This window comes from Oncorhynchus masou, chromosome 6, assembly GCF_036934945.1.
Source record: "Oncorhynchus masou masou isolate Uvic2021 chromosome 6, UVic_Omas_1.1, whole genome shotgun sequence".
In the NCBI taxonomy this organism is placed as follows: Eukaryota; Metazoa; Chordata; class Actinopteri; order Salmoniformes; family Salmonidae; genus Oncorhynchus; species Oncorhynchus masou.
Genome location: NC_088217.1, coordinates 47057883 through 47074630, shown reverse-complemented (window position 1 = coordinate 47074630; position 16748 = coordinate 47057883). Strand labels below are relative to the sequence as shown.

At 41.9% G+C, this 16748-nt stretch overlaps 1 protein-coding gene across 1 annotated transcript; it reads left to right on the top strand.

The window, feature by feature from the left end:
• Positions 1-2196: 2196 nt before the first annotated feature.
• LOC135542155 (leucine-rich repeat neuronal protein 1-like) lies at positions 2197-14986 on the top strand. Its single transcript, XM_064968865.1, has 3 exons — positions 2197-2366; positions 2492-2590; positions 11769-14986. Exon 3 carries the CDS (start codon positions 12018-12020, stop codon positions 14178-14180), a length of 2163 nt encoding a protein of 720 aa, XP_064824937.1. The 5' UTR covers positions 2197-2366; positions 2492-2590; positions 11769-12017; the 3' UTR covers positions 14181-14986.
• Positions 14987-16748: the final 1762 nt, after the last annotated feature.

Genomic DNA, 16748 nt, shown 5'->3' with positions numbered 1-16748 from the left:
CAGCCTGTGCTTTCACTGCAGCCTCTCTCTATCAGGGCCAGAGCTGGCCATCTGTCTTCATCTCTCTCCGTGGACAGGGACGGACAAACAGGGCCCTGGGAGGAGTCAATAAGAACTTTCCTCCCTACCTGCCTCCTCCCTGCCCACCTCTCATGTCACCTCACCAAGAGTGTTTTGAAGCAATGGGTCTTGCACAGTCTGCAAGATCTACTTCTGGTCTACAGCTAAAACGGTTTAGTTTATCTTTCCAGAAAGGATGAAAGCTCAGGGTCATTTTTTAAAGGCTTGGTATCAGTCCTTTTTATATCATGTTTGACCAGTCAATCAGTTCACAAACACATAAGTCTTTTCATGCCTAGGGATCGTAGAAAGAGGATAGATTAGGTTCAGGATTAAATCTTTAAATCTGTTATGATTTCAGTCTCAACCTGATGTGTTCACTTTCAACTGGAATGAATCACTGAGCCTAGACTTGGAATAGTTAATCTTGCCAGTCATGAACCTTAGATTTCAAGAGTGAGCATGTCTCATCTATCTTATGTTGTGGAGTGCATTGGGATCACGGTGCTTCAAAGTGAAGAACACTCAAGGAGAGCAGTCCAAGTGACATAAAGCCTCACTTTCTTGAAAATAAACTTGACCTTTTTGACATTTACAGAGCAGGGTAAGGGGTGTCTACCAGAAAAAAACATTTAGGTCTACTGTATTCAAAATGACATGGATTGCTTGGAGTGCATAGTTCTTGTTCTAATAAAGAAAAGCTCTCCAGCAACACATGGATGTGAAGAGAGCAGGAGATGGATGGAGAATATAGGTGGAGGAGCAATTATTCATGCAGGTCTTCCACTTCAACCCTTTCAGCTTTCACTTGGCTCCCCTCTGATTTGTTGCCATGTACTTTGAGACATGGCAACAGGGTTGTGTTGCATGAGCAGGTTCACACAGCCTCGTGTGTTCCTGAACCTGGAGTGGGTTCATCCCTCACTAAAAAGATTCTCAGCATCATTAATTTTTTATTTTAACAAGGAGTCTACACTGAGACATGTTCTGGTGCCTAAGTGGTAACAGAACACCCTATTTTAATAAGATCTGAGAATTTTTTATTTATTTTTTAACCAGGCAAGTCAGTTAAGAACAAACTCTTATTTTCAATGACAGCCTAGGAACCGAGGGTTAACTGCCTGTTCAGGGGCAGAACAACAGATTTGTACCTTGTCAGCTCGGGGATTCGAACTTGCAACCTTTCGGTTACTAGTCCAACGCCCTAACCACTAGGCTACCCTGCAGTGAGCTGCATTAAAACTAAAAGCGAATTTACCTAATTCAGTGGTGACCTGAGGAACCTCAAGAGTGAACCAACCCTATGAATGCGTTTTGTAACTCACGTTTTTATACTTCAACACCGAAGTTAGGCAAGTCTGAAGCTTGTGTAGGCCTAGCAGAGCTTTGTAAACAAAGAGGGACTAATGAAGTGACCTACAGGACATTAATGAGGACCAGCCAACCTTTTGACACAGGACGCAATGATGCATACTAAAACTGCCCCCTGTGATAAATGTGATGCCATCATACACTATTGCGCAAATCTTAATGCTGCAACTACAACACTGGTTAATGTGTTGGGTCCATTACATCTGAGTCACTGCCTAGGGAGACCTGAAAAGATCTGGTTTGGGATTCAAATCCTTTTCAGGTCTTGCCATGAACCTAGGGTTCTGTCTATCTGGTCTAAAATATGTGAGACTGTCAATAATTAATCAGCCAATTCAACTTTGCTGAAGGTCTGCAATATATCTCTATTCAAACAAAAAGACCCCTCCAGTTATTGCTGACATTTGCTAAAAGTATACAATGTTACACAGTTCAAGTGAAGCAACAAATAGAATGGGTTGCATATTAAACAACTTTAATCAGAGCAACTTAACAACCGCAAAACAAAGAGGCACATTGTCTCCTTGTCAAGCTGGGGCAACAGACGTAGCATTGCAGTCTGGATGAAGGAGGGGGCCGCAGGCAGAAGACATTCTCACAAGGAAAATCAAGAAAAAGTGCCCCCCTTTGCGTTTCTCTATCCACTCCCCTCGTTCTCCAACTGCGCAGCCCTAGCGCCTGCCTTTGTCCCCATCACAACAATCATCGAACAGATGGTGCTATGCTTGGGCGAGAATGACAGGCACCAGCCAGCAGCCAATCGCGTAGTCAGGAATCAGCTGACTCGTCTGGACAGCGCCAGGTGCTGTTTTCATATTTTCCTTGAAGGAGCAGTGGGCTACGGGCGAAGAGTAGAATATCGGCAGGCAACTAGTCAATGTGGCTTCAGTTGGCGTTTGGATGTCTCTGCAATCTGCACTATGCTCTGCTCGAAGGTTAGCTTACCTGAGTTGCTGCTTGAATCACATGGAATAGGGGAAGATTAATTGTACATGATCATATTTAAGGAATCCGTTCATGCTATCTATGTATTTATTGTATGCATTTGTTGGGGATGTAGGCTGTTGACGCATAGAGGTGAAGGCTATTTGCACAAACCTTACTGATGTCCAAAGAAACTGGATGCAACTGAGAAGAGAGGGGATTGCATGTCAACGAGGTGAGGCCAATACTTAAAATTATTGCTTTAATTAGGCTACTGTTTGAACAAAGTCAGAATATATTAAACGGAAGCTGTTTATTTTGTAGCCTGCCATGCTCTTTCGAGGTATTTTGCAGTAGTATGAGAACAGGTGGATGTTATGAAAACTGGAACTCCGTGGCTGTGCACGGATTGTCTGACACTTACCTTCACAATAAGGTTAAACGTGGCCGAAAAAACAGGGGTCATAGTATCAATTTTCTGTGAAGGACATTTCCCTAACAAAATTGTATTTGTTTGCCAACAACCTACCGTTACTGCATCACTGCCAGGGCATGTCTTGCTGTGCATGGGGTGGAGGGACCCAAGGCAATAGCCTTTTATACGACATAATACTTAATAGGCAACCGATTTCTATAATAATGTAATATCAGGCGATCTATATAATTGATCAGGATTAAGACTACTCTGCCTGTTGTTTTATATCTGCATCTATTTTTCTTGTAATTATATTCCGGTCATTCACAGTCAGAATTATACAAATTTCAACATCTCAATGCGTCAGATAACGTGCTCGGAAACAAACTTTGATCCTCGTGTGGCTGCGCATACATGTAGGTAGGCTCGCGTGGTGCACGCAACGTAGGGAAAATGTGATTTGCATATAGATGCGAAAGCATGTGGGCAGATGTCTCGATTATTTCATTAGTCTATATCCGCAGAATTCGAACAGGCAACCGGTCTGTAAGAAAAAAAAGTTAAATGTTTCAAGAATATCTAAGTGAGAACAGGTTGTACAAGGGGGGCAGGGAGTGGGGTAGCCTATTGTCATTGTATATACGCGTCTGCTGTTTTGCAGCTGTTGCTCCTATGCAATAGCTGAGGTTATTAACTTAAGACTATTGTCTCACAAGCTTCTTATTCCCCCTTTGTATGGCCGACAGTTTTTGTCAACACTAAGGCTAGGCTATGGTAGTGGAGCAGTATCTTTGGCACTGTTTTAAAACAGTAATCAACAGTAGAAAAAATAACAAAGATGATCCCAGCCCATACTTCGATAAAAAGCTGAGGGATGGGGTTGGAGAAATGTAACCACTCTCAAATTCATAGACAGAGCTATGGATTCAAGGACTGACCATCCAAAATTATAGTTTTAACCGAATCCAATTTGTTATCGGTCAGTCTGTTAAAGTTGTCTTTTGTTATCACTTAGCTACAGACTTTCATTGTTTTATACAATATCACTCATTGCTGTGGTTTCAAGTTGCCTATGCTAGAATTGTCAAGTCATCACTTTGCCTACTGAGCCTCAGTCAGTGTTGGCAGTATGGCATAGGCTGTCAGTGTTGAGGATGACCTTTTTCTTACAGCAGTTCAAAGAAAGAGATGAGTAATGCTAAAGACACAACACTTGACCTTGTTGTGAGCCCCATGTGATATGTCAAGTTTACAATCCAAGACCAGAACTGACAGTGAACAGCGGGCAAATCCATTTCTCAAAACTCAAATAACAAAGTATTAGAGGAGGGGCAGAAGAATGGCAAGGTGCCCGATGAGGGGTCTGGCCTTTTCTTCATTCTCCCCTGGGGGTATAACCCTTCCCTCCCACTCCACGCACACACACACACACACACACACGCACACGCACACAAACACACACACACACACACACACACACACACACACACACACACACACACACACACACACACACACACACACACACACACACACACACACACACACACACACACACACACACACACACACTTTACTGTGAGAACACTCTGTGACAAAGGCCTGCTAATAGGGTGCGTGTGTCTGTCCACCAGGCAGGGTTGTTAGGAGTCGCTGAGAAAGCCACAATGCTCTCCACCATGGAGAAGTGTGTTCCCTTGGGGCTGGGGCTGGGGATAGGGGGGCTGGGGATAGGGGGGCTGGGGAGGGGTGGGTGGAGGGTGTTGCAACACATTAGTCTTTGTGTGGATCTCAGAGATAAGGCAGGCACAGGCTCAGCAGCTGTTCAACTAATTCTGTCCTCATAATCAGCTGAAGAAATCATTCTGTGCAGAATGGAAATTTTACAGTGGGCTTAGTGGTGGGGGACATTACTGTTTTATTTTCTCAGTGCGAAGGACACAGGCTACAAATACGAGCATACATTTCAGGTAACGCTTCACTTTACAGTGTTCTTAATACCGGAAAGACTCAACACACCTCTCTCACAGATATCTTATGACTACAGAGATGTACAATATTAATATTTGTCATATTCTAATCTAGCCTATAATCAACATGCATCTTCTCATGTTGACAGGACATGAAGAGGCTGAACCATTTAATGCAGGACATAACTTGAGTCGGCCAGTTGATTCTGCTCCTCGTATCATACTGTACAACATACTTCCCTCCCAAACTCTCCTGTATGTAACTTATTTCACCTCTCCCACCCTTTCAGGGGAATATAGTTATTTTAATACTTACTGTTCTTAAAAATCTTCTCTGTGCTAGCTACCAATTTCCTTTCCCAATCCCAGCCCACCAGACTCTTACGGAGGTGTAAATGTTCATGGGCTTTTAGGAATCAGAATAATGGATTCTGAGCACCCTTCAAGCCTGCCCCTCGAGTGCCTCAGGACTTATCAACCCTTTTCGTTGTCTTTGACTTCATGTTTACACTACTCAAATGAACCAGTGTGTTGAAAATCTACCTTCTCATTTTGTATTGCTCATTGTTACTCAATTATAGAGTTAGCATAGGACTCCCAACTGGCGCAACGGTCTAAGGCACTGCATCTCAGTGTAATAGGCGTCACTACAGTCCCTGGTTTGAATCCAGGCAGTATCACATCTGGCCGTGATTGGGAGGCCCATAGGGCAGGGCACAAACCGGCCCAGATAGGCCATCATTGTAAATAAGAATTTGTTCTCAACTGACTTGCCTAGTTCAGTAAAGGTTACATTTGAATATTTAAAAACATTTATTTGTCGTTCTGACCCTGAACAAGCAGTTAACCCACTGTTCCCAGGCCGTCATTGAAAATAAGAATTTGTTCTTAACTGACTTGCCTGGTTAAATAAAGGTAAAATAAAATAAAATTTAAAAAAACATGGAGGGCCTTGTGTCTGCAGGTTTTTATTTTTTCCTTTCAATTAAGCCCTAGATAATCAGGTGTGGGGAGTTCCTTACTAATTATTGACCTTAATTCATCAATCAAGTACAAAGGAAGGCAGCGAAAACCCGCAGACACTCGGCCCTCTGTGGAATTAGTTTATTCACTTGGTTTAGAGGGAGTTCTCGAGGGATTGGTGATGGTGGAGAATTGACTTAAATTTGATTGTCCCAAAGGGAAGCCTTATCTTGTTTATTTAGATGTCAGAATTATGGGATGGGATTTCATGTCTTCTATTGCTCACATCTCTGTGAGTAATATGCACTGTGTACACAGGATTGAAAGTAAACACCCTTCTCATGGAAAAATGGATTTCACTCCTCATTACATATCAAAGACCTGGGAACAAGCAAATCCTTAACCATCAGCATTCAAAAAGAATCCTGTAACTCAAATATTTCTCAATTGTCAATTTGTATTCATGTATTCTTTGCATGATTCAGTTTTATCTGACAACTAGAGGTACTGTAGTGAAGTGACCCATTAGATTTTCCAGCACAGTCTCTTCTATTTGATTACACAGATTTGTATTGTAATGTTTAACTATATAACAAGAGTACAGCTAACATTTGATTTTTTTAAAGCTCTGTGTTGTGTGTCTATTATGTGTAGTCTGAGTGTCTGTGTAGCAGATATTTACTGTGCGGTTGTCCTCTTGGGGTTTGATTGAAGTATTTTATACACTGTAAATGTTGAATTTTCCCATACATACTTTTGTTTAGTTTTACCATCCATTCAAGAACACCCTTATTTCCATTACCACCCATTCAAGGACACACAGTCAGACCATGAACGTCATTATTTTGTCGCAGTCTCTTTATATTTAAAATGGAGTACATCAGATGAAAGCCAACATGGAAACGTTCACACGAAACAGAATAGCATACTGTAACATTGACTGCAATAACTTGGTGTTGAAAACATATTTTTGATTGACACTGTTTTGCGAGTTGGCATTCAAATCAAATCAAAGTGTATTGGTCGTGTACACAGTTTAGCAGATATTACATGTTGTAGCAGGTGCACCAAGGTAGAAGTAGTATGTGTTCTTGACAAAGGACAGAGAGTTTTCTGGATAGACAATGGCAGGTGTATCGCTCATAAATAGTCCTTTTTATGGTTGTCATATGCCATTTTGGCTCATAGCAGACAAGCTACCACTACTGTGCGTACCAGTAACCACTGATGCCCAAGAATCATGTATACCAAGGAATTTTGCACTTACATATCATGTGCTAAAGTAGCTTTATACCCATATGAATTCATACACATACACATCTCAGGCTGTACTACAATATCACAGAAAATTGTGATCTTCAAATCACTTACCCATAGGATCACATAGTATTAACTGTGACTGCTGTATTTAGGTGAAGTACACCCATTGAAAGATACAAAGGCTGTCGTGATTCAAAATGAATAGCTTTCTCTTTCTTTCCTTCCATGTAGTGTTGTTTTCTTCCCCCCTGCTGTGTGGCTGTGGAAGCCAGGTTTCAAGGCTGAGTTTCCTCTGGCTCTGAGCCCTCTGGGTCAGGAGAACACGGTCAGGGCTGTTTCAGGGTAGTGTCAACGTGGCTCTACAGCTGTTTATTAACACAGCATTGGCCAAGTTCACAAGCTCTCTTCAGCTGTATTGTCATGGTTCCAGGCAGTAATGATACACCCACACCACTTAAACGTTCATATACATTTTTTAAATGTGTCACCCCCGCCGCCCGCTCCACCTGCCTTATAAAAATAAATTGTTTCCAATATAATCATATTGATACTTGTACATGTTTAATGACACTTATCTCGGTCTGACAGAGATAAGTGGACACAACAATATTTGTTTTGTTTTCATTGGTTTCAACTGTTGTCAGGGAAGCTACAAGAGTAAAAGAAACAAAAACGTGTATGTGTTTAATCTTTGGCTTAGACCTTTTAGATAATATTTAAACTGAAGCCCTTGTCTGGAATACAAAGACTTACATGAAATGATGGCCTCTTAAATGTCACCTCTCACAATGAAATGGTCCCATCTCTAAGGTCATTCGGAGTCATGAACAGAATCTCAGATTAACCCCATTGTGATAAATGAAGGCATTATGAGAGAATCTATAACTACAGTAGGAGTAAATTGAAATATCAGATTTAAACCAATGGTATCAATGGCAATCCTTTAGCTTGTGAAAACTGTTAGGCTCCATATTTATTGCCTAAAAATTCAGGATTTAAGAACTTGCATAACTTTGTCACTTGTATGTGTTTTTGAGGCATTGTGGGCTACTTCTAAGCCTATTTAAGCCTATCAGTAATGGCTGTCGGAGGACTCTGTTCTGGCTCAACCTTTGTCTCAAACGGTGTGTTCAGAATACATACACTACTATCATGCTGTAGTGCATTAAAAGCATTAGTGCAATGACATAAGGGTCCCATAATAAGCAGTTTTCTTACATTTCAATAGAATGGTTTGAATATGTTGTTTTTCTGTGAATAGTCAGTGAATAACATAATTCGATCGGCTACAGTTGTTTTTAATTGAAGTAGTTAGACAGTGAGCTGTATCTCGGGGCGGCAGGTAGCCTAGTGGTTAGAGTGTTGGGTCAGTAACCGAAAGGTTGCTCAATCGAATCCCCGAGTTAACAAGGTAAAAACCTCTCGTTCTGCCCCTGAACAAGGCCGTTAACCCACTGTTCCTAAGCCATCATTGTAAATAATGTTTTTTTCTTACTTGCGAATTTAAATAAAGGTTAATAAAATAAATAAAAAATCTCTCCTGAGTGTTTCAACTGTAACATTTCCTTGGATTGATCTCCACCTCTAACTAACCACTCACTTATTCTGCTTTAGCTTCAGGAACATGTCTGTATTACCCTTATTTCACCCTGTCCCAGGAGAAAAATCCATTACATTACATTTTTTACATGTAATGTAAAAAAAAAAAATAATGAAAAATCCCCTGTGCAGGAAGAGCTTAAACTTGTTTCATGTCACCCTTGTTCTGTTGCCAAGCAGTTTTGCACTCAGATGAATTAGTCAGCTCTTTAGTTCCAAAGCCTATTAGCGAGTGTTGACCACAGACTCTGTTAGGTTAAGAAGGCCTATGACAATGCAGTACTCACTCACTGAGATTGATACCTCCTTTAGTAAATTCACCTAGTTAGGTTACAGGGTTTCTTAAGTGTTGCTCAGATTATAATGCCCTACAGGATTCCACCATGGTAGAGCCAGCTAGCCCATCTACATTATATACTTTTACTACACATACAGAACAGGTTGGTACTCAAAGAGTTAAGCACTATTTCAAATAGTCTGAATGTTCCGGTAGTTACAGAAGGAATCAGTGCTTATTGATTTCCACTTGCCACATTCAGAACTCAATTACAGAACCTTGTAGTTGCTCAAGTGGGCATATGTGCTTGCCTCTCCTCTGCAAAATCACTAACACTCTTTAGTGATGGGAGCAAAAGCCTAGGAACCAACTCAATTATCAGTGAAATCATTATGTTCAAGAACATTACCACAATTAAAGTCAATGTTAATTGATATCACATATTAACTTGAGGTTTAATAGTATTGTGGCCTATTTGTTAGTCAGCACTGTATGGTATGGCAGATGCCAGTGCTCCTGTTATGCTCCTCACAAGACTAGATTCTCGATTTACAAGTCCTTCTCCTGAAATTCCTGTCCTTGGACAAAAGTAGTTCTGGATGAATAACTGACAGTTGAGGCTGAGGAGAAGTGTGATGTATGCTTTTTACAAAATACTGTACTTGCAATGCTCACTGAAGGCTTCTCTCAGAAATACACAACACATGTTAAAGAAATCCACCATATTCCTGTACCAAAACCAGGACACAGGGGCTCTTTCATTAATAATCTAGGAACATATTTTTGCCATCATTTATTTTCTTCAGAGGCATGGAGAATACTGACATATCTCAGAGTATTTAATGATGTGCGGAGACGCTAATGATCTATTGCTGATGGGCCTGCTGGATAGATGAAAGCACTCAAGTGAATTTGATCTGTGTCCAAGTATATACAAGTTTTTTATTTAAATATTAATTGTGCCTGCATTATAAGGATCTGATTTAGCATTTTTCCTCAACTGATGATGCCGCATAATTCACATTAACAATCTCTCAGGGAGATGAAGATGTATTACGACAGCCAAACAGAAGGTTTGCTCTCAACATCATCATGAGCTGTGTTACATTCATGTTCTATTTAACATGGCTGACATGTCACTTCTGGTTAACATGATATGACTAGACGTATGATACTCTTACATTTACCCCAGACACTACTTTTCACCAACTCCCTGTCTCATAAATCAAATTGTTTATGCTATGCAGTTGAAGTCGGAAGTTTACATACACTTAGGTTGGAGTCATTAAAACTTGTTTTTCAACCACTCCACACATTTCTTGTTAGCAAACTATAGTTTTGGCAAGTCAGTAAGGACATCTACTTTGTCCATGACACAATGAATATTTCCAACAATTGTTTACAGACAGATTATTTCACTTATAATTCACTGTATCACAATTCCAGTGGGTCAGAAGTTTACATACACTAAGTTGACTGTGCCTTTAAACAGCTTGGAAAATTCCATAAAATTATGTCATGGCTTTAGTAGCTTCTGATAGGCTAATTGACATAATTTGAGTCAATTGGAATTGTACCTGTGGATGTATTTCAAGGCCTACCTTCAAACTCAGTGCCTCTTTGCTTGACATCATGGGAAAACTAAAAAAATCAGCCAAGACCTCAGAAAAAAAATTGTAGACCTCAACAAGTCTGGTTTATCCTTGGGAGCAGTTTCCAAACACCTGAAGGTACCATGTTCACCTGTACAAACAATAGTACACAATAAACACCATGGGACCACTCAGTCGTCATATCGCTCAGGAAGGAGATGCATTCTGTCTCCTAGAGATGAATGAACTTGGGTGCGAAAAGTGCAAATCAATCCCAGAACAACAGCAAAGGACGTTGTGAAAATTCTGGAGGAAGGTACAATAGTATCTGTATCCACAGTAAAACGAGATCTATATCAGCACAACCTGAAAGGCCGCTCAGCAAGGAAGAAGCCACTGCTCCAAAACCGCCATAAAAAAGCCAGACTACGGTTTGCAACTGCACATGGGGACAAAGATCGTACTTTTTGGAGAAATGTCCTCTGGTCTGATGAAACAAAAATAGAACTGTTTGGCCATAAGGACCATCGTTATGTTTGGAGTAAAAAAGGGGAGGCATGCAAGCCAAAGAACAGTATCCCAACCGTGAAGCATGGGGGTGGCAGCATCATGTTGTGGGGTGCTTTGCTGCAAGAGGGACTGGTGCACTTCACAAAATAGATGGCATCATGAGGAAGCAAAATTATGTGGATATATTGAAGCGACATCTCAAGACATCATCAGTTAAAGCTTGGTCACAAATGGGTCTTCCAATGACCAAGCATACTTCCAAAGTTGTGGCAAAATTGCTTAAGGGCAACAAAGTCAAGGTATTGGAGTGGTCATCACAAAGCCCTGACCTCAATCCCATAGAAAATTTGTGGGCAGAACTGAAAAGGCGTGTGCGAGCAAGGAGGCCTTACAAACCTGACTTAGTTACACCAGCTCTATCATGACGAATGAGACAAAATTCACCCAACTTATTGTGGGAAGCTTGTGGAAGGTTACCTGAAACGTTTGACCCAAGTTAAACAATTTAAAGGCAATGCTACCAAATACGAATTGAGTGTATGTAAACTTCTGACCTCCTGGGTTTGTGATGAAAGAAATCAAATCTGAAATAAATAATTCTCTCCACTATTATTCTGACATTTCACATTCTTAAAATAAAGTGGTGATCCTAACTGACCTAAGACAGGGAATTTTTACTTGGATTAAATGTCAGGAATTTGTATTATATGTATTTGGCTAAAGTGTATGTAATTTTTCTACTTCAACTGTATATGTGTTCCTGGTTGTCCATGCATTAAACTAAACTGTACAGTAACCCATAGTCTTTTTTTGTCTTTGTTTTACAGACTCACCGTGCAGTCCTGAGGTTTTGATGAAAGAAACACTCTGAACAGTGGGAGGCTCACTGTAACTCAGGGACTGTTTCACTGGAACCCCCTGCACATCTTTTCCCACCTGGACCATTTTACAGGGATATAACTACAAGTCAGCAAAACCTCTGGTTAATGACAATAACACAGCTCCTGCCAAGGTCATCAACCTTTTCTGGTGTCCAACCCTCTGTGGGTTTGGACCGGTGAACACAGACAGACAGCATGGCTAGAGGGAGATTCATCTACTGTCTACTAGGGCAGTTGTTGTCTGGCCTGATTCTGGCGTCCGTTGGTCTATCCTCCATCCAGAGAGATAATGAGTGTCCCCAGCTGTGTGTGTGTGAGATCCGACCCTGGTTTACCCCCCAATCCACCTACAGAGAAGCCACGACGGTGGACTGTAACGACCTCCGTCTCACACGCATTCCAGGCAACTTGTCCAGCGACACTCAGGTGCTCCTCCTGCAGAGCAATTACATCGCCAGAACCAGTGAAGAGCTGGAGCAGCTCTTCAACCTGACAGAGCTGGACCTGTCTCAGAACAACTTCAGCAGCATCCACGATGTGGGCCTCACCAACATGTCCCAGCTCACCACACTGCACCTTGAGGAGAACCAGATTACTGAAATGCCTGACTACTGCCTACAGGACCTCAGTAACCTGCAAGAGCTCTACATCAACCATAACCAGATCAACATCATCTCCCCAAACGCCCTCTCTGGTCTGCACAATCTGCTCAGGCTCCATCTCAACTCCAACAGGCTCAAGGCCATTGACAGTCGCTGGTTTGAGTCAACGCCCAACCTTGAGATCCTCATGATCGGGGAAAATCCTGTTGTTGGCATCCTGGACTTTAACTTCAAGCCGCTTGTAAACCTGAGGAGCTTGGTTCTGGCTGGAATGGATTTATCAGACGTCCCTGGAAATGCCTTTGTGGGACTAGACAACCTAGAGAGTCTCTCCTTCTACGACAATAAGCTAATTAGAGTTCCTCAGAATGCCCTTCAGAAACTACCTAACCTCAAGTTCTTGGACTTGAACAAAAATCCTGTGCACAAAATCCAAGAGGGGGACTTTAAGAACATGCTGAGGCTGAAAGAGCTGGGCATAAACAACATGGGGGAGCTGGTCTCCGTTGACCGCTTTGCCGTCGATAACCTCCCTGAGCTTACCAAGCTGGAGGCTACTAATAACCCCAAATTTTCCTACGTGAACCGCCAGGCTTTCCGTGACGTCCCTGCCCTGGAGAGCCTCATGTTGAACAACAATGCCCTTAACGCCCTCTACCAGTCCACTGTGGACTCCCTGCCCAACTTGCGTGAGATCAGCATCCACAGCAACCCCCTGCGATGTGACTGCGTCATCCAGTGGATGAGCTCCAACAAGACCAGCATCCGCTTCATGGAACCCCTCTCCATGTTCTGTGCTCTTCCAGTCGAGGTCAGAGGTCAGCATGTGAGGGAGTTGCTCCAGCAGGACTCAGCAGAGCAGTGCCTGCCCATGATCTCCCACGACAGCTTTCCCAACCACCTGAACCTGGACATAGGCATGACTCTGAACCTGGACTGCCGTGCCATGTCTCAGCCTGAGCCAGATATCTACTGGGTCACACCTGTAGGCAACAAGGTGATGGTGGAAACCCTGTCTGATAAATACAGCCTCAGTAGCGAGGGAACACTGCGTATCTCTCAAATCCAGGTCGAGGACTCTGGCAGGTATACCTGTGTGGCTCAGAATGCTGAGGGGGCGGACACTCGGGTGACTGCTATTAGGGTGAATGGTACTCTCTTAGACAGCACCCAGTTGATGAAAGTGTACGTGAAGAAGACTGAGTCCCACTCCATTCTGGTTTCCTGGAAGGTCAACTCCAACGTCATGACCTCCAACCTCAAGTGGTCATCTGCCACAATGAAGATAGACAACCCTCACATCACCTACACAGCCAGGGTCCCAGTGGATGTCCATGAGTATAACCTCACACACTTACAGCCCTCTACCGAGTATGAGGTATGTCTCACCGTCTCCAACATCCACCAGCAGACACAGAAGTCCTGTGTCAATGTCACAACGAAGCACGCTGCCTTCACTGTGGAGATATCTGACCAAGGCACTAACACCGCTCTCGCAGCGGTCATGGGTACCATATTCGGCATCATCAGCCTGGCCTCTATGGCTGTGTACATTTCCAAGAGGTGGAAGAGGAAAAACTACAATCACTCCCTGAAAAAGTACATGCAGAAAACATCTTCCATCCCCCTCAATGAACTCTACCCTCCCCTCATCAACCTGTGGGAGGCGGACAGTGAGAAGGAGAAAGAGGTTTCCTCCTCATCAGAGACCAAACCAGGCCAGGTGGACACAACACGGAGCTACTACATGTGGTGAAAGCCACTACATGTGGGGTAAACCAGAAATAACACATTTTAGGAGCACAAAGTCACTTATTTTGCTTCTTTGTGTGACAGTAATATGAAATATTTTTTTGCAGTTTTCTGCTTTGCTCATTTGAGGCGAAGAACAGACAGATATTTCAGACTTTTTAGTATAGTGTATTGCCTTTCTCCTCTTGGCCCCTTTTTGACAGTCGATATGGCAGCTTTGTTTAGCTCCCAGGACTTGGTAGTCATTGTGCTTTATTTTGAGTACTTGTTTTGATATCATAGCATGGGTATTGTCATGGATTCAGTCTGGATCAACTTGCTGGAGCTGGAATTGGATCCATTTTGATTTCTTTCTCTGGAAGTATTCTTAGAGAATACAATGGTTTTTTTCTCATAAAACAGTTTAAGTGTTAACTGTTGTACAATGCAATATATAAACCAATTTGTCTATGGACTACAATATAAGCTGACAAAGTAAGTTTAGACTTGATATACTGTCTATTGAATAATGTTAGCAATTGTTCTGTAATGTTGTATCAACTATGATTTGAATGACTTTTTTGACATTAACAAACAGTAATTTTTTATTAAGAACTTAAGTTTGCAGAGAAAATACCATAAACCAGCAATAGAAATATGAATGTTTAATAACTAGGTAAGTAGACATAAAGCTTTTTAAATTATCAGAATATTATTTTTGATTTTGCTAGAATCATTCAACGATCACTAAGTTTGTTGTGATTTACACACGCAAATACTGTATGTTGTATATTGAGGAGCAAGCAAAAATAAAATACTTTTTTCCTCATATTTTTTATACCATTTCCAGACCTTGTGTCATTATTTGCATGTTACATCATATATAGTAAAAACAGGCTCTGGAATAATATATTAATTTCAAACCTTAAGCATTTACTTTGACAACAAAGACGGTGTTTACCATAATTCCATATGACTAAAATGAAAACATGTAACGCGGGGCAGATGGAAAGATGTGTTTTACATTATGACATTATGGTAAATGATGCATTATATCAGTTTGAGTGTAGGTGTAGGCACAGTGTAGATTGTGATAAAGAGAGATGGAGTGGAGAGATACTAACTACAGAGGCTGAGATGCTGCAAAAGCAATTATCAGAGCGTAATTAAAATCTGCCCCTTCAGTCTCCAATTATTGCTGCAAAAAGCCTTTGAGGAGCAAACAGCCCTAAAAAAACACAGATGAAAGATTTTGGAAACCAGGAAGAGGACATATGGGAGTAAATGGCAAGACAAGCCTCCCAAAGTGATGAAGACCACCGGGCAGAGGACAGATCTTCAGTGTTCACACTGCCATTTAATGACATATAGGGCAACAGTGTCCTCCCTTGCCATGCCCACTCTCCAGGATGAGATGAGATGGGTGTGGGCAGCTTTGAGGGGAGGAATGAAGTGGCTGAGCTTAGATCAAAGGAGGATGAGATGATGGATAATGGGCACTATTAAGCAGCACAGAATGCTGCATTATCTTACAGTCAGCAACACAGCTTTATTCAGAGAGATGCTAGCAGCTCCCAATTGTCTGCACCCTCATACTGTATGAGCAGAGCCTGTTCCAGGCATAAGCGACATAAGCGGTCTCTTAGGGCCACGGCCGCTCAATCGGGGTCTCAACTTACTATTGAGAGTAAGAAGAGTAGAATACACCAGGTGCAATCATAGATTCCTATTGGTTAGACCAACGTTGAACAGTCCTTACAAAGGGTGCTGCCTGTTTAAGTTTCTGACTATAGGTGGGGAGGAGCAGAATGGAGGCATGATCTGATTTGCTGAAGGGAGGACACTGATCAAGAATGTGTGATGTGTGTGTGTAGCACAGGAGATGTGTTGATAGAATTTCAGTAGCGTTTTCCTCAGATTTCCTTTATTTAAGTCCCCAGATACAATAAATACGATTTATGCGATATGTGGTTTACAGTTTGCACATAGTCCAAAGTATGTTACAATCCCTGATGTCTCTCCGGAAGGAGATCCTCGCTCTCAGCTCATCTACTTTATTGTCCTGGGTGATATATTCGAAGTGGTGGATGGTATGCACACCGCTTGAGTTTGACTACGGCCCCACTTGTTCTTCACTGTCTTTGGCATCAGCGTTTTGGTGCAGGCCCCGTGATGAATAAAACTGTGTCTGGAAGTTCAAACAAAGGACCCTGGTCAGGGAAGTAACATTTTTGCTTGAATTTCTGGCGAGTGACCGCCAATCTAATGTCCAAAAGTATTTTCCGGCAGTAGGTAATAATACAAGGAACTTTCTGAGCAAATCATGTAAGAAATAATACAAACATTTAAAAGAATACTGCAAAGTTGGCTAGGAGCTAGAAATAGGGTGAACATGTCTATTGGCACCATCTTGTTATAAATTGAGTAACACGAAGTGACACTTTGGATTTAGACACACCAAAGAATCAATAGAATCCTCAAAGTAATGACATACTAAAAGGAAGCTAATAATTGTATTTAATATAGATCCCTCCCTCGATAACAGTTTGCCACTGGGGGGAATGCTCAAGGCCCTTGCATATCTATGTAATGA